The sequence below is a fragment of the Seriola dumerili genome, unplaced genomic scaffold (assembly GCF_002260705.1).
Source record: "Seriola dumerili isolate Sdu_G_001 unplaced genomic scaffold, Sdu_1.0 BDQW01000149.1, whole genome shotgun sequence".
NCBI classification, from domain to species: Eukaryota; Metazoa; Chordata; class Actinopteri; order Carangiformes; family Carangidae; genus Seriola; species Seriola dumerili.
The window spans coordinates 1,776,918-1,795,121 of record NW_019174404.1 but is presented as its reverse complement, the minus strand read 5'-3'; the positions used below and the strand labels follow the sequence as shown (position 1 = coordinate 1,795,121).

The 18,204-nt window shown below is 40.9% G+C and overlaps 1 protein-coding gene across 2 annotated transcripts; it reads left to right on the top strand.

The window, feature by feature from the left end:
- The first annotated feature begins 980 nt into the window (after window positions 1-980).
- Window positions 981-14,804, top strand: LOC111225808 (protein Jade-1-like). 2 transcript variants are annotated; one of them, XM_022750839.1, is made up of 11 exons: window positions 981-1,072; window positions 3,281-3,363; window positions 4,753-4,820; window positions 5,958-6,115; window positions 6,725-6,909; window positions 7,655-7,866; window positions 8,304-8,471; window positions 9,095-9,211; window positions 9,784-10,386; window positions 11,479-11,596; window positions 12,051-14,804. In XM_022750839.1, exons 2-11 carry the CDS (start codon window positions 3,315-3,317, stop codon window positions 13,136-13,138), a joined length of 2,766 nt encoding a protein of 921 aa, XP_022606560.1. In that variant the 5' UTR covers window positions 981-1,072; window positions 3,281-3,314; the 3' UTR covers window positions 13,139-14,804. The 2 variants fall into 2 exon arrangements, with proteins under 2 accessions (XP_022606560.1, XP_022606561.1); XM_022750840.1 differs by lacking the exon at window positions 981-1,072 and adding an exon at window positions 1,244-1,353.
- The last annotated feature ends 3,400 nt before the right edge of the window (window positions 14,805-18,204 follow it).

Genomic DNA, 18,204 nt, shown 5'->3' with positions numbered 1-18,204 from the left:
TTATTATTTGACATTTTTATGCCTTAGTATACTATGACGTTTCCAGAGCCTGTCAGACTGAATTTGTGGTGAAATGTCAATGAAGTAAATACAATATTTTCTTGGGTTGAATTTTCTTACTATACAGAGTCTTTCTAAACTTTCCTTTAAATGATTAAACCCTTTATAACACCATTTCGTCTCATGGCTGATTAATACTGAAATCAATAATTGAAGAAATATCTCAGGGCACTACAGGACAACTGCTTTGTTTTGTTTATTTTCACAGGTTAAAATCATATAAGTTACGTAAATATTACATTAAAAAAATAATGGAAAATCACTTTTTTAAATTATACAATCAAAATTTAATTTAAGACAAACAGGGTAAAAATTGCTGTAATTTGATGTTTAAGAATATGAAAATTAGATGACTGTCTCTTTGAGAATCTGTGAATGACAATCTCAAAGACTTCTCTCTTTGAACTAAAAAAATAATTTCGAAAATATTAATATCATGAATAAAATTTAGTTTCTTGAAACAGAGGCAGATTTTTTTGGTCTAGTAAACTCTTATTGGAGGAGGAAAGTTAATCTATTCTGTATTTTTTAAATTTCTTAACTGGACTTGTATTTTTTTTCATAATCGTAGCTGTAGTGTTATATTGGTGGTCTGTCCCTTTAACAGCTGAAGCTGTACTTGCCAAAAAAGGAGTGAGTGTCAGTCAATGGGACTGCTACGTCATGCCCACTTAGGAAAGAATTATGTTCACGTTATTATGTTTGTTGACACTTAAAACTAGCAACCGGGCAACGGCTGGTTATATTGCGACGCTGGAAACATAATGATGATGCATTTTTTCCTGTATTAGTCCTCGGATCTGTTGGATCATTGGCTCCGGGGCCGGTTCAGGGGTTTCTGCTGCCCTCCAGCGGCCTACATGCGCAGCTGCAGTCCGGGCTGGGTAACCTCCTCCCCGGCCGCCGCCGCTCCGTGTTTGTGTATGTGGAATGCGGGTCAAGCGGAACTCACGGCAAAAACTGCGCTTCACATCAAACTCAAACACCGGCTTGCATCGGCCTGACGTGCTCTGTATGTACTGTCCACTTTATTTTCAACTCTACACGGTTTTAATTCATGTGCATATGTGCCAGAGTGTTCTTAACGGGCTATTTGAGCGAGTTTAGATCTGTAGTATGGTCGCACTAGCAGCCCGCTAGGAAAACGCGACATCGTCATTTAAAATGGCGCCAAAGATTAACCTCATCCAGTGGATCGCTGGTAAACCTGCCACACTGTGTCCCGCTGGCTAGCAAATGCACCATTAACGTATTAATCAACACCTTCCATTTGTGTGTTCACGTTGATTTCAGGTAGTTTGTTTGAATCAATAATTGACCCTTAACCTTTGGCAGATCGCTGGTTGTGACTGGGATTTAATGAGCGGCACCGCAGGAGAAACCCCTATGTTAGCGGCATTGGATAATGCTAAATACAACTACGGTAATTTACGTGTAGCTTAGCCTCCAGCTAACTAGCTTACCGACGCTAGTAACCACCAACGTCATCTAAATGTAACGTGCAGGCTGTTACTGCTCCTGTTGAGAAAAACACAATATTAACCGGTTTCTTGGGGGGCGGTTTTCTAGAATGACCTATTTTTAATCTAACGTGGCGGAGCATTTTGAAAAAAAATCGTATCATAAACAACATTTCCACTTGAGGCGCCGGGTGTGGGCCCGCATGTTGCATAACGGTAGGGGGAGATTAGCAATCTGGCTAACGTTAGCCAGCTAGAGTCTGTAGTCGGGTAAAAAATACAACGCTAGGTTGTGTTGTTGCTTTGAAGCAAATTATGATCAAATCGAAAACATACTATCTCGCCTTTCGTGTGTCACCGTGACGCTGGGGTAACTCCAATTAAAGAGGGTTTGGTTTAGTCAGCTGTTAGCTAAAGTTAGCCGCTAGTTAGCCTGCTTTCTGCTGTCTGTTGGTTGGAAGAAGGGGCGTCACACAAACCGTGGCTAGCCCGCTGTTAGCCTAGCCAGCTAAACCAGGGTTAGCATCTTCCCCCTTGTGCACGCTGGCAGCAGCAGACCCTGAGATATTTCCACCTGTCGGGAATAGGGTCCATGCTGTTGTGTTTTTGCACGGCGCACACGAAGCTCATAGCGCTGCAAGGCGTTGTTTCCTGTCTGTGTTGCATGTGGTAACTTCTTGTTGTCATCGTTGGAACTGTGACTGTGGTGTGTGTGTGTGTCTGCACATCCCCGCAGGGCTGGTATGCTGTCAGATCAGGAGGAAACAGGTGGAAATAGTGAAAAGTGTTATAGTTCTGTCTTACTGTGGTGCTTTGCCTCGCGCTGCGTTGTTTCTAAGAACTGATATTTTAGTAATACACAATTAGGGTGAGTTCACTTTCCTAGCATTCCTAAATGATCCTGGTTGGTCGAGTAGAAACTTGTCAATCAAGTTGTCATTTTTAATCATGTTAGTTGAGGATCACATCACATTGGTATCTGAAATAAACATATTAATTATTTTCAGCAGTGGTAATGTTTCGTACATTAACATGCTTTTATTTGTGGTGTAATTGTGCATCATTTCTGTGTGTGTTCTAAAGTTGGGGTTGTAGTAACTTGCTCATTGATTATGCCAGGATTTGATTCAATTCATATGGCACTATTGGTTATTATCATTGTCAATTTAGCTAATGATTATTTTATTAATATTTTCTGTTTCTAGCTTCTCAGGTGTGAGGATCTGATGCTTTTCTTTGTCACACCTGACAGTTAACTGATTTTGGATTGTTGGGTGAAAAAAAACAAACATTTGAAGATGTCACCTAGCACTGTGGGACGCCATTTTTTACTATTTTCTATTTTATAGACAAAACGATCCATCAGTTCATTGAAAAAATAATCAGCAGATTGTTAGATAATGAAAATAATAGTTAGATTAAACATTCAGTCTATGAAACATCACAAAACTGTGAAAAATGCCCATCTCAACTTCGAGGAGTACATGGTTATGTCATTAAATATCTTTTTTTTTCTGATTAACAGTCCTTAATCCAAAAAATATTATATTTCTATCATGTAAAACAAGGAAAAGCAGCAAAGTATCACATTTGAGGACCTGGAACCATAAAATGATTGATTGATTGTTAAAATTATTGCTTCAAATGATTAATTAACTAATCGTTGAAAGTTATTTGCGCCAGTTTTGAGTCTGAATTCTTATCAGTTTCTCAAGTGTTGGAGTTTTACTTTATCTTAACCCCCTGCCTTGTCTGTGAAGTGTCCCCACGCCGGAGCTCTGCAGACAGACGACGATGAAGAGAAGCAGGCACCCCAGCAGCAGTGATGACTCCGACAATGGAAGTAAGCAAAATATTGTCTCTGCTGACTCATTCACACCAGGCCCAAATATAGACCTGAATGAGGTCAGTACAACCCTGCCACTTTCCTCAAATTCACAAGTTAAAGTGCAGTAATGTAAGGTCAGCAGGATCAGAGGTAATGCTAACTTTAATTCTTACATAACTCATTTTGGCTTATATTAAATCATTACATACAAGTTAAGTTTCATTTTTAGTTGTTGTCATCTGTTTCTTGCCATTACTAAATAACAATTTCATTTTCAAATAACATTTTCTTTGTCAGAGGAGTTGTTTTGTCCTGAAAATGTACCTTCCATCTTGTTACTGTCAGTGTCAGTAAATCTACACTTCATGTTCAGGAAGGAAACAAAGAGAAAGAAAAAGAAAGAAGGGCGGCAGATGGATAAAGAATAAGGAAAAGGAAAAGAAGGTCCACAGTCTGAGAGACAGGAGACAGAGTAGGGACAGGAGGCGCATTTGGACCTTAAAAGACATCCCGGCAGGTCAGGCAGACAGGCTGAACTCAGTGGCGTTTGTTTCATCATCCATAAATTCTCAGATGGGTTAGCTTTTTATCACATAATACAAAATGCTTGGGTAAGTTGCTAATCACAGAAAAAGCACACAAGTGTGTAGATGCTTCCCTGTGATTGTTTGGATTTTCTTATCCAATTTATCTGATGTGCCATCTGGTATCAAAACAAACCCAAAGCTCTTATGGGAGATTGCTTTTAGCCAGCTCTCATTCAGGGGTTTGTGAGGTGAACAGTTCAGTGCTGCGTTTTATGATAAAGAATTAGAAAGACTGATATAACTCTGTCTGCTGATGAAGACTGTGTGTCTGACAGCTCTGAGAAAAACTAGAAAGTGGACGTGAAGTTAAGAATGTTTTATCAAGCTATTTGAAATGAGATTCAGATATATTTCTGACAAGATAAGTTCGGGAAACGTTTTAAAAATTCACCCTGCATACATGAACCATATGTACACAGATTGATTCTATAATATGTAAAACGCATAAAAGTAAAAAATACATTGTTTTTAGATTTGACGTAAAAATTCTTCAGGCTTTCAAGGTGCCACACTTAGTGCAGATGAAGGCTTGGCTTAGTTTTCTCCTGGTCTCAGTGCGGCAAAGTGTCTGTAATATATAATAAGACAAAAGTCAAACTAGTAACAACTAATGAAATGAAACTGAAAACAGAAAAAAAATCTGTTGCACCATTTTGACTAAACAAACTAACCAAGTTTCCCCAATGGGGGAAATCCATACGGTTCTTGAGGATGTGAGGTTGTTCATTGTTCATTAGAGCAGCAGCAGCAGCAGCAGAAACAGACGGAGAAGACATGCTGAGACCTTTGCTCACTCTCTGTGGTGTTTCTCCTCCAGGTAACTCTACCTGCTGGTCCCAGCATTCATCACAGCCGAGGAGGGGCACCGGGCAGAAACCCTCCGAGGTACGTCCCTCCATCCAACTCAACCATGATGCTGTAGGATGATTAGATAAACACATAAACACGTGTAGTTCATGTCATCAACAGTATTTCTATATTCTGTATATCTTGTTATAATTTGATTATAGTTTTATATCTTATTTTAAAAAATATAAAAACAATGGTTATATTAATCAAAAAAGGGACTTTGATAAACTTTTAAAATAATGTAAGGAACATTTTGAGGTCTGACATTAAACCATGTCAAAATATCTTTGAAATAAAATTTTATGATGCGTTAACCTATGTATTTTGGCACGAGACAGCGAGTCCTTGAGAGTGGAAACGTCTCTCTTGTTATCTGCTGCACAGTCTGTGGACTTGGTCCCTGCAGGCCACTGTACACTCCCTTTGACCGAGGGCCAGTCAAATTAAAGCAAAACAATGACTCCGGCCCGAGCAGGATCCTGATTGGCTGGTTCCCGTTCAGCTGGCTGCACACAGCCCGGTAGTTTTTTTAAACCTGTGTAAACACTGATAGACGATATCGCTGTGCAAAAAAGGCAAATGTTATTTTCATTTGTCATTATCAATTTATCGAGCAGGTATTTTATTCATTAGTTGATTAATCATTCAGCCAGTGAAGCAAAACAATTTTTTCAATTGTGATGTTATGAAATGTTTTTTTAACAGTCTAGTAGATAAAAATATTTAAATACTAGAAGGTTAAATAAGGAAAAGCAGCTAATTCTCACATGTGAGGACCTGGAATCAGCTCATTTTGGGCATTTTAGCTTTAAAAATTACTTAAATTATTAATTAATTATTAAAGTAGTTGCTGATCAGTTGTCGACTAATCATTGCAGCTTGAAATTCCAGGTTGTAAAGACAATTATTACCAAAAATTTAATTTAGCACAATTAAGTCTGTACTTTCTGCAACTTTGGGTCCGTTTTCAACTTTATTCCAGATGAAATAATTGATTGTGAGTCATTGATTGTGTCGTGTTATAAAATTTAACATCTGCTTTCCAGGCAGCTCCTCCTTTTCTCTGACAGCTGAAAGTATTCCTGTGTACAGTCAGAGCAACACTGTATGTGTTATTAATGCAGTGAAATGTTTAAGTGCTGTGCCGACTGTTGTTGTTGTTATGTGCTGCAGGTGTTCAGGACGGACCTGATCACCGCCATGAAGGTGCACGACTCGTACCAGCTAAACCCCGAGGACTACTACGTCCTCGCCGACCCGTGGAGGCAGGAGTGGGAGAAGGGCGTCCAGGTCCCCGTCAGCCCCCAGTCCATCCCACAGCCCGTGGCCAGGTAGGACAACAGACAGATCGCTGTAACACCTGAAAGTCACAGCTGTGATCCTCACAGAGTTTCCGCCACTGCAGGAGAGGCTCATGAAGTTAAAGTTTGTGTAGAGCAGCGTAACAGGCAGCGACTTCAACAGCCTCTCTTTTACAGTCAGTTTTACAGGCGTGCAGTCAGAAAGTTCAGTAACAAAACCTGAGTCGTTGAAATAGAGACTGAAAACGTTATGTTACAGGTGTTGTTGTTTTTATCTACCAAAAAGAAACTTAAACAGGCGTTTGCACCAGAGCTGGACTGATGTATTGAAGATTTATTGGTAGTGGATTATATGTCAGCCAATTTTTACGCTTTAAAGTCTCCCACTCTGTGTGTATCTTGGTTAAAATTTAAAACGTATATATAAATCTAAACAGTTCCTTATCAAGATTGTTTATTTATGTTATGTGTTTATATTAAAAAAAGATTATCAGCTTATATATTGTTATAAAAATCTCTCAAGTACCGACAGCAGCATCAGCCTTAACCTGCACACAGGATAGGTTGTACAGAGAACTATACTGTATGTGCGAGACAGTAAATGTAAGTGTGTGTGTGTGTCCCGGCTGTGTTGTGCAGGGTGCTGGCAGAGAAAGGGAAGGAGGTCATGTTTGTGAGGCCAAAGAAGCTGATCCGGACGTCGGGCACCGAGGCGCTGGGCTACGTCGACATCCGGACGCTGGCGGAGGGGATGTGCCGCTACGACCTGAACGAGGAGGACGTGACCTGGCTGCAGATCATCAACCAGGAGTTCGCTGAGATGGGTGAGTCGCAAGACATATGGAAGTCTAATGTTTTGTGTTGGGTGCCACTGTTTCACTGGATCAGTGTGGCGCTGGTTTAGAAGCTTGATTCTGTACAATGTGAAGCTGCAGAAAAGAAACTGGGTACTCAGTGGTGTCGGTTTTGGTTTTATCATCCCATAGCTGTACACACTGACACAGGGGCCTGCGAGTCAACATAATTAATTGATGCCTGTTTATCTTTTTTCCATCCTTAACTCCCTCTCAGCTTCACTCCATCCAAGCTGTAATCTCTGTTTATATCAGGACGTCTGAGGTTTTGTTTCCAGTAGAGACTCCCGTTGTTATTTTTCTGGCTGATTTCAGGCTGCGTGTGTTGCTTTGACCACATCTTTGTTTGGATACATATAATTATCTAAAGTTATCAACAGCTCGTTTTATCGAGTCATTGTGGTCAGATGACTTCGTAGTAATTAAATGTTTTGTGGCTGTTGGGTAAAAGACGTTATCGCCAACTGACAGCTGTTAGAAGAAAAGGAAATGAGTGGTTTTGGTTAATTCAACAAGTTTTAAACATTGTTAATAATTTCAATGATTCTGTCATTTTGTCAACTAATCAAAATTATGAAAACTGGATTTCACTAGAGGAGGTTTTTATTAGAGTAAGAGAAACTGTCTGATCATTATCAAGTACAACAGCAACAAAAGGATTAAAATAAACTTGGTGACAAACAAGTTGTGCAACATTACCTCCGTCTGTTTGCAGCCATGCCGCCGCTGGACGAGATCACCATGGAGCGGGTGATGGAGGAGTTCGAGCGCCGCTGCCACGACAACATGACGCACGCCATGGAGACGGAGGAGGGCTTGGGCATCGAGTACGACGAGGACGTGGTGTGCGACGTGTGCCAGTCGCCCGACGGGGAGGACAACAACGAGATGGTGTTCTGCGACAAGTGCAACATCTGCGTCCACCAGGTCAGAGGTCGTCACACAGACTCACTTTGACGCACTTAACATGAAGAAAAAAAACTGTTAATTGAAGTTGCATAATTGCTTTTTGTCATTAATATTAATAGATGAGTTTGAGCAACTTCCACTGTCTGTCTCACTTTCATAACTTTATTTATAAGAGCGCACAAATTATGACAAAATATGGTAATTTAGAGATAATGCCGGCTTTATGCTCAGTAACATGTAACACAATAAGTCACAGTGAGATGTGATTCTGAAGCTTCACTGTGGATGAAAAGCACAATGAAAACGACTTGTCTAACATGTCAGATCAGCTGTTTCTGTGACTTCATCTCTCACACACACACACACACACGTCTTGATTTGCTGCTGCTGTATTGATCCTTGTTCTGCTGTCTGGAAGCTGAGTATCTGTCTGGTCTGTTTGCGTTTCTCACCAGGCGTGTTACGGCATCCAGAAAGTCCCCAAGGGCAGCTGGCTGTGTCGGATCTGCGCCCTCGGCATCCTGCCAAAGTGCCAGCTGTGTCCCAAGAAGGGCGGAGCCATGAAGCCGACCCGAAGTGGAACCAAGTGGGTCCACGTCAGCTGTGCCTTGTGGATTCCAGAGGTGAAGACAATTTCTACCTGCAGACAGTCACAGTCGTGTATATGTATTTAAACTTTTTGTGTTTTTTCACAGTTTTAGATACTTGTCACACTTGCTGCAACATTGTTAAAGGAGCTATTTGTAAGTTTTGCTATTGCTACATAGCTAACGTTAGCAGTAACAGCTGTTTACTCACCAGTCTAGAAGAAACGATGAGTTCAGCATCAAACTTCATTCCTTTACTCACCAACAGCTCCAGAGGTGGAAAACAACAATGTTAACTCTTTAGTGTCTTGAGGTTTTTAATGTCTGTCACACTGTTACAGACCTTGATTCAGATTATTTTCAAACTGCTAGACAACTCACGCTTCAGTTAGAAAAGATGATCCATCACAGCAAATGAGAAGCCGACAATCACGTTTTACAAATTTGCGTCAGGTGCTAATATCAGCATGAACATTGTCTGTTGTTTGTGTTGCGAAAACAGCACAAGCACTACAGGAGGTTTTATTCCCACCGGAGCAACAGTGGCTGAACATTTCTGCACACGTGGTGGTGATTAATACAAACATGTCGATGTCAGGGCCGCCTGCGCCGACGTTGGAACAGCACGTGTCTCATTATGTGTTAATTTTGCTGTGCAGGTGAGCATCGGGAATCCAGAGAAGATGGAGCCGATCACCAACGTGTCCCACATCCCCAGCAACAGATGGGCGCTGATCTGCTGCCTGTGCAAAGAGAAGACCGGAGCGTGTATACAGGTAGAGACGCCGCTCGCGTTTCACTCCCAACAAACACTTGAGACTTTTAATGTAATGAGACGCGAAAAGCGAAGCGAGACCCCGCCCGCCCGGTAGTAAGTGATATCCTCGGTGTTTGTTGGCGCTGCGGAGCGTTCATGGCGGGCGTGATGCTGCATCTGTTCCCTCTGCTGTTCACAGTCGAACACATGGGAAATGAAATTGTAATGACTTCACAGCTCAGCAGGGGGGGAGGAGGGAGGAGGCCGCTCATCAGAAAACACATTATTTTTCAATAAGGCAAATGTGTGTCTTTTTAAATGGGTTAATTTCACCTCCTTAGAGTGACAGCAGAAAACTTTATCAATGTAACTGATTAGTATAAATGTATTTGCAGATATAATCCGGGTATAAAATGGCGATTTTATGGATCTATTATTGGATGTTCAAGGATTATAGTGCTACCAGAACGTTTACATTTATTTCTAGTTGGAGAAAAAGTCAGAGTTAAACCTCATCTTGTGTCTTTAGGAAACATTTGAAGTGTTTTTAATGTTTCTAAATCTGACTTGTTGTCATTGCTGCTGCTTTAGTGCTCAGCGAAAAACTGCCGGACTGCCTTCCACGTGACGTGCGGCCTCCACGCCAGCCTTGAAATGAACACCATCCTCACAGAGGACGACGAGGTCAAGTTCAAGTCCTACTGCCCCAAACACTCGGGGCTCGAGGGCGCCGAGTCCAGAGACGGAGACTCGGGGGGCGAGGAGGAGAAGGAGGGCATCAGAGACAAGAAGGGCAGGAGGAGAGGCAGGGTGAGAGTGGAGGAAGACGCCGCCTCCTCCTCTTCTTCTTCCTATGTGGTCCCTCAGCTCATCGAGAGAGCGCCCGGCGACCCGGAGGCCCTCAGCAGCCGCCAGCAGGACAAGAGAGTCAGCTTCCGCAAGCTGAAGCTGCAGGAGATGGAGGAGGAGTTCTACCAGTTTGTGGAGGTGGAGGAGGTGGCGAGTCACCTGAAGCTGCCGCCGGAGGTGGTGGACTTCCTCTACCAGTACTGGAAGCTGAAACGCAAAGCCAACTTCAACCAGCCCCTCCTCACGCCCAAGAAGGACGAGGAGGAGAGCCTGGCGCGCCGCGAGCAGGAGGTGCTGCTGCGGCGGCTGCAGCTCTTCACACACCTGCGCCAGGACCTGGAGAGGGTAGGTTTCCACTTCAGCAGCAGCAAGGCTCACAGGAGCCCAGGGAGAAGCAGAGGCCAGAAGGAAAACATCTTGAAGAGGAGGGAGTGACGGCCCGTTGGCCAAAGAAATGTTTCAAATAAATTTAAATTAAGTCAGAGTTCAGAGTTTTTATTGATCCATAGAGCAGAAATTCATATTATAGAATCAGATGTAGGAATGACAGAGCTGTTTAAAATGAAATAATTAACAAGAGTCCAATCTGTAAGAAGTGAGAGCGTCACACATGAGGTGGAAACAGGAAGCTAGTGTAGTGCTGTGTATGTACTGTACATAATATAATACAACATGTTACATACAAGAGATTATAATATAATAGGGCTGCGACTAACGAGTCAAGCTGTTATTAAACTGTTGAATATGTTTTGATCAATAGATTAAGTTATTTAGATTTAAACAACAATTCGTTAAAGGAGTAAACAGGGTTGTGCTGGTGAGATTTAAAACTGTAATTAGCACAAGCAGAAGAAAAAAAATAAAATAAATAAGAATAACTAATAATTATATGTGTCAACAGGAAACTACTCATACACTATACAAGGAGAAAGATGATCACCACATACAAAATTCAAGTATCTTGGCTCCTGAAATAAGCCTTCAAAGTTTTGTGATGATGATGATGTTGCATCTTCCTCAGTTTAGCTCTCCTGTGTCTGATTCAGTTGTTCAGTCTGTAAAATGTCAAATGTCTCAGCATCGTCTCGTCCAAAACACAATCACAATCAATTTAAATTCATGAAGCAGAAAATAAAGCAGCAAGTTGTTAAATGTAATGAACTGGACCTGGAAGCTCCAGAGGTGGAGGATGTTAATCTGATATCATCTTAATCTGCATCAAGAACTAGTTACAGTTTCACAGACATATGAATATGTATATGTTAATTAAACTGACAGCTGTAACACGCAGGCTGAGTTTTTACAAGGCACCTTAGCCACCGTTTGCTCACAGGAAAGTTGTATCAAAGGTCACAAGTATTTGTGGGTATGTGGAATGTTTTTTTAAGCGCTCGGTCTATATTAATGTCCGTGTGCTCTGACCTGCTGCTCTTTTAGGTTCGTAACCTGACCTACATGGTGACTCGGAGGGAGAAGATGAAGCGTTCGCTGTGGAGGGTCCAGGAGCAGATCTTCCAGCACCAAGTCAGGCTGCTGGACCACGAGCTGCTCACAGGTCAGTGGACGGGACGACAAAACGAAAGACACATTCAATTCAACATGGAAAATACACTTATGTCCATTTCCATTTTAAATAAAATGTTTGTTTCTTTTTAATGAATAAGAATCTGTTATTTGAAGTAAAAATTTTTGCCCTTGTGATTTAGATTCACAAGTTTTAAGTTGACTTTTTCATTTGTAAAACCTCATCTGATCTCTAATGATTTGATTTGGCTGGGTAATTATTGATGAAGTCACTATAATGATATTAATAATTAATTATTCCTGTAGAAAGGAAATAATCAAACTGATGTTCAAAGTGAAGAACTGTTCTTCTGATCGGCATCAAAACAAAATCTTCACGTGTGAAAAGACAAACTTTGCAGAAATGAAAGATAATATTATAGGATCATATCATCACAAAATGGTGAATATGAATATAAACGTGGACTGTTTTCTGTCTGTTTCAGGTGATCCCTCAGCGAAGGATCTGGAGAAGCTCTTCTCTCTGGGCTGGTTATCCTCTCAGGGCTCCCAGTCTCGCTCCTCCTGGAGCCACTCTGGACTGAAAACCAAACGAGGCTCTGTAAAGCAGGAAAAGAGGAAAAGCAGCGACAGAAAGAGCTTCTCCGACTCACCGCACACTCACAAGAAGGACAATCTGAGCAAACCACTGGAGACGAAGGACAGTAAAAGCTCTCGAATCAAAGAGGCGGGGCCCGCTGAGGCTGCGAGCGACGCCGAAATCCAAAACTCTGACATCAATCAGGAGATCCAGTTCCCAAAGCTCCAGAAGCTGGAGGTCGTTCAGGAAACAGTCGCTGTCAAGCTGCACAAACCCGAGAGCAGGAAAGGTCCTCGGAGGGACGCCCTGGCACCCGAGCACGAGGCGCTGACCAGAGGGAAACGAGACATCGACCACGAGCAGGAGGAGAGGAGGAGGAAGAGGAGGAGCGAGGTGACGGAGAGCTTCTCCAGCCAGGTGAAGAACAAGTTCGGGTCAAAGCATCTGGAGAAAACGGTGTCCATCAGGCTGGTGGATATCAGAAACTCTGACACCGATGACTACTTCTTAGACGAAGGAATGACCAAAAGAAGCCCCGTCTCTCTGGATGTGACGACCAACACTAAATTTAACAAAGCCAGCGTGACGTTGGACGCCGCCACTGCCACTAAAGCCAACGGCTGGCTGAGGAAAACCCACGCCAGCGGCTCCCACACATCCAATGGATCTGTGGGCGGACACCTAAAAGGCTGGGGCAAGTTCAGGATCCCTAAAAGGAGCGAGAGGCCTCTGACAATGAGGGAACAGGAGGAGGAGGCGGAGCAACGCAAGCCGCTGCTGAGGCCGCTGACCAACACGCCGGCGCCGTCGTACCCCAGAACGCGACTCCGCACGGGGACGGAGAACGACGGCTACGCCTCCGACTCCAAGCCGAGCGACGGCGACGTGGAGCCCTGTTTGAAACGATGCCACTCCCACCAGCTGCGGGGCGACTCGTCTCTCGGCCGCCGCTACGGGTCTGACATCATCCGCCGAGGCGTGCTGGCCTCCTGATGGCGGAGCAACACTTTGAGAATAAGCTGCACTGTGTTAGTGGGACAAGAACGACGGTCGCTATTTGTACCTTTATTTTTCTGGATGAATCATGAAATGCCTAGATTAAAAACAGAGCTGATATTTATTTTTTATTTGTAACATATGTAAAAGTGGGAAATATTTTACTTTTTACTTTATTTTGAGCTAGTTTAAATTTTTTTTTTCTCAAAGTAGAAAGATGTCAAGTTGCCACTTAAACGCTTGCTCAGATATTTACAAGCAAAAGCATCAACTAGGGAGAAGTTGTGATTGTTGCTTGGGACCATAAGCTTGCAATGTAATTTGTTTTTGGCATAGTATTAAACTCGGCCACGAGTCGGTTGCACTTAGTCGAAAAAGCTGAAACAGATAATCCTCCCCTTGTCAGCGACATAGGACTCTATAGGTCTGTTTTTTGTTTTTTTGTTTTTATTTTAATATCAAGCTTCGACAGCCACAAACAGGGAGTCAAACTGCCCTTTTATCGATATTTAAACTCATCGTTTCTTCAGTCTGTGTCCGGAGCTCAAAGCGATGAAGTGAGAAAACCACAAACCGACAAAAAGAGAAAAGGAATCCAGACTGATGTTTTACCCGTCATCAGCACTTAAGTGTAATTGAACTGCGATCGTATCGTATCCATCATGTGCCTAACTTTTATTTGAAGCGTTTGCACTACGAGAGGACGGCACAGGTGTGAGGTATGAGTAGAGTTATTTTTACACTGAAAAATTACAAAAGCGTTTTGTACCCTCGGCCGCTGCTGTACTACTACTGTTATGCAAAATGAACCTTGTTTTGTCTTTTGTCTTAAAGAGGAATAAACACTCTGGAGGACTTAGTCTGGGATCTGTGTCTGATTAATCTTCTTCCTGCTTTTGCATGATGCAGATTCAAACTGGCAAATGTTATTCTGAATTTTCAGTCTTTGTGTTGATGCCTAAGTTTTTTAGTATAAATACCAGTTGAATGACGAGTTGATTTAATCGATCAACAGTTTTAAGTCATTTTTTTAGCAAAAATACAACAAAATCGACTCATTCCAGCTTCTCTTATGAGATATTTGCTGCTTTTCTGTTTTATAATCATCAATCAACTGAATCTCTGGATTTTGGACAAAACAAGACATTTGTAATTTCTTAAATTGACAAAATAAAAAGTTAAATCCATAATGAAAATAACTGTTAGTTGTAGCTGTGCACATTTTCTGACATCTGTGAGTAATATGAATGTTTTGCCTGGTTTTTAATTGAGTAAAGTTCTTGAAGTTAAATTTTATGAATAAGCCGTGAAACTTTTCCTGAATAAAATCGATAAAAATTAGTTAATATCTAATGAAACAAACAAAGAACCAAGGTTACAGTGTGTTTACACATTTTGGAGGATTGATTGATTATTGTTCTGATCATCATTTGGTCCATCTTTGTGAACTTTCAAAATAAATTATTTTAAACTCTGCACAACTTTGTTTTAAATTCCAATCACGAGCCAAAAGTTTCCAAAGACATTGAAAGTATCAGATTGACTTTTGGGGTAATTTTGAAATATTGAGACATCCAGTATAATTCGATGTCATAAAGATCTGCAGATCGTGTCCGTTTCGGTTTTGTGACCCCGCCCTAATACAGTGGAGGTAAACTGACATTTTTAACTGCCATTCAAAGACTAATAATTATTTAAATCAGGGAGATTGTGGTCTCCTCCACTGTGTTGAGGTGGGGGCAGAAATCTCCAGAAGAACCAGTGGGCTGCAACTAAATCATTTTTATATTATATTTAATATTTTACATTTATGGCAAAATATTCAGTTTCCTAAAACCTAAGTTAAATGTCTCGTTTTGTCCGACCTGTAATTTAAAAAAAAAGAAGCAAATATTCTTACCTCAAAAATAGATTTTCAAAATAGTTGCTGATTAACTGTTGACCGACTGTTGATTGTTTCAGCTCTAGTCAGTGGAATTAAACAGGAAAGAGACTGCCTGTGAAAATGAAAGGCGAGGGTGTAAGTTTTTGCAGAAAAGTTAAAGCAACATGTTTTAAAAAATATCTAAAACTTTAAATGAATGGAAAAGACACGAAAGCTGCTTTGAAGCCCCTAAAAATGAAAAGTTGTCACAAGTGTTAAATATAAAAATCAACACTGGATAAAAACAGAGGTTCAGTGGAGCGCAGAGTGGATGCATGTTCGACCACTTTTTATTGCACGATTCAACAGATGTGAGATCCTGCACAAAAGTGTTTCAGCACTGCATCAAGAAAAAAAAAAAAAAAAAAAAAAAAAAAAAAAAAAAAACAAAAAAAGAAAAAAGAAAAAAAAATTTACATACAATGTCAGAACTTGTATATTTACAATATCACTATAACCACTTATACATTATGTACATATTAGTAGTAGTTACAGAATGAAACCCCTACGCACACATTACACTTCAGCTCTACAGGGAATTACAGTGCTTACAAACAAAACAAACAAAATAAAACAAAAATAAAAAATAAAAACTGGCTGGACTACATTCACTCAACACAAATCAAGGTTAGGATGAAGATCGTTACTTAGAAAGTCGCACAATACTCATACATGCTGCACCTCTGGACATGTCCCATTCACATGCCCAGGAAAAAAGAAAAAGGAAAAAGAAGGTGCAGTTATTTTAAAACAGCCTCCTGTTGTGTCTGTACAAGTTTAATCTGGTTTGTTTTTTTTTTGAGATGTTTGAGATCCCAGAAGACGACGAAAAAAATAAAATAAAAAAATAGCACTGATAGTGGCTTTGAAATAAAAACATGCCTGTTTGGACAGATTCAAGGTGAAATAGTCCCATGGTTTTTTTTGTCCATGTCAAATATGAAATTAAAATAATAAAAAAAAAGGCACAGGAAAATGTCTGTAGCCTCAGTGATACTGGAAAACTCGTAACATAACTCATAACTGACCTCGTGATGTGAACTCTTCAGTATGTTTCTGTTTGTTTGACACAGAAACTTCAATGTGATTCAGTCAAAAAAAAAAAAAAAAAGTTTGAGAAACTTGCATCAAATCACTGCTGGAGCAAAAATGTATTAACTTGTGTTAGAAATTAAATTAGCTTTTGTTTGAGCAACACAAAACGTTTCACCTGAGCCAACTGAGATTTAAGATCGGTGGCCATTTTAGGAAATTTTCAGATTCATCTTAGCGTTACTGTAACAGCTCCTGTTTCATCTCTAACTGGCTTGAGGCTCATAATTTTCATGTAAAGGGGAAGGTAAATCTGTAAGATTATTGATGCAACTTTCAAGACTGAAAAGTTGGCAACTCCACAAGGAATCATGAGGCGAAACTAAGAGGTCACTCGACAATAACTGGACCAGAGGATGGTGAAGAACTAAACTTAAATGTGTCACATTCAGGGAGTTGGTGCCTTTTTCCCTACTCTCCTTGTGACCCGTGCTACACAGCGACTTCATCGACAGCCCTGGTGGTGATGCGTTCACTGTCTGTGAGATGAGGCCAAACTCAATCTGACTGGATCCGTTTACATAGTACGTTATCACTGCTTTCACGTCACCAGAAAACCTCAAGTTTTACAGAAAAACAATACAGCACCGTTTCCATTAGCACTGAAGCTAACGGTTACTTTCTCCATTCAATGACACCTCTATAAAAATGTCAGAATACAGTGAAAAAAGCCCAAAGAAAGTTTAGAAAAGTGCTTGCTTTGTCTGACTAACAGTCCAAAACATGAAGATATCCACTTTATATTCACGACAAAACGTCACAACTGTTCCAGCCATTTGACATTTTTCCTTGAAAAACAAAACAAATATTCAATAATCAGTGTTTGCAGATGTTTCCTGATTGATGGACTAACCCTGCTTTAATAACCATTAAGTTTTAGGCTTATAACGGACTTGTCTAATGGACTTTAGGGTTTTAAAGTATATGTGCTGTCTGCATATATAGTAAATGTACAGCTGTTATGATGCAAATCAATATTAACTCAAAAACTTCCAGTCAGTCATATTGGGCCTTTAGCAGAAATCAAGAGCTCCCCTGTTGTAATTATGACTTGGTTTTGACGTGACAGTTTTTACCAGTCAGGACCTGGTGATTACAGTAACCTGAACACCACATGAACACAGAATTAGCACGACGGGCTGCACAGACTTTAAACTACTCTGAGCTTCTGCAAACACGATGTGGGGCCCACATTTGTCTCAGTGTAAATTCTGGCCTGCGGACACAGTGACGCGGGCAGATGTTTGCCTTCACATCAGGCTGATCCTCGCGCCAAACAGATGTGTAAACATGGCTGCACTTCACGGTAAATGTACAGCTGAGAATTAAGTGCAGCTGGAGCTCTCGGGGAAAAAAAAACAGAGTCTGATAAATGTTGAAGAGCCAAGTCTGGTTCTAAATTGGCCACAGTACTTTCCTTGACCTTGTAAAGCTTCATCAAGTGACAACATGAAGAACTTAAACAAAATTTGAGTTACAGGTGTTAGCCAGTGTGCTGTCAGCTCACGTTAGAGTATTACACAGTCAGCAGGATGCAGTTCTGAGACTAAAAACCTCCTGAGGATTAAAAAAAAAAGTTGAGGTCTCCCTTTCAAAACCTCAGTTACAGATGAACTACTCGATGACTTTATCACCATTAAAAAGCTCGGTCAGCGACATCGAGAGGCCTTCAGATTCCAAACAGCATGATGTGTATTTATACATACAAAATCTTTGTACCTCAAGATTTCAGATACTTCAGTGGAAAAACAAACAGCACCTTAAGGTTAGGACTCAAAACTCCACTTATATATATATATATGTATATATATATATATATATATATATAAAAAAAAAGGTTCAAGAGAATCGCTGTCATTCCTTCATTTATCTGGTTTACCCATAGAGCAGAGAGCGTCAAAGACCTTTAAACCTCCCAGTAGTGTTTTTACGTCAGACGGCAGTTTCAGAGCGCTCTCGCTTTAATACTTTCTGTAATCCCTCGTTCATTGGACAGGCAGGTAGATAAACGGTTTGTAGCGCCATTGTTCAGCATCCTGATACAAAA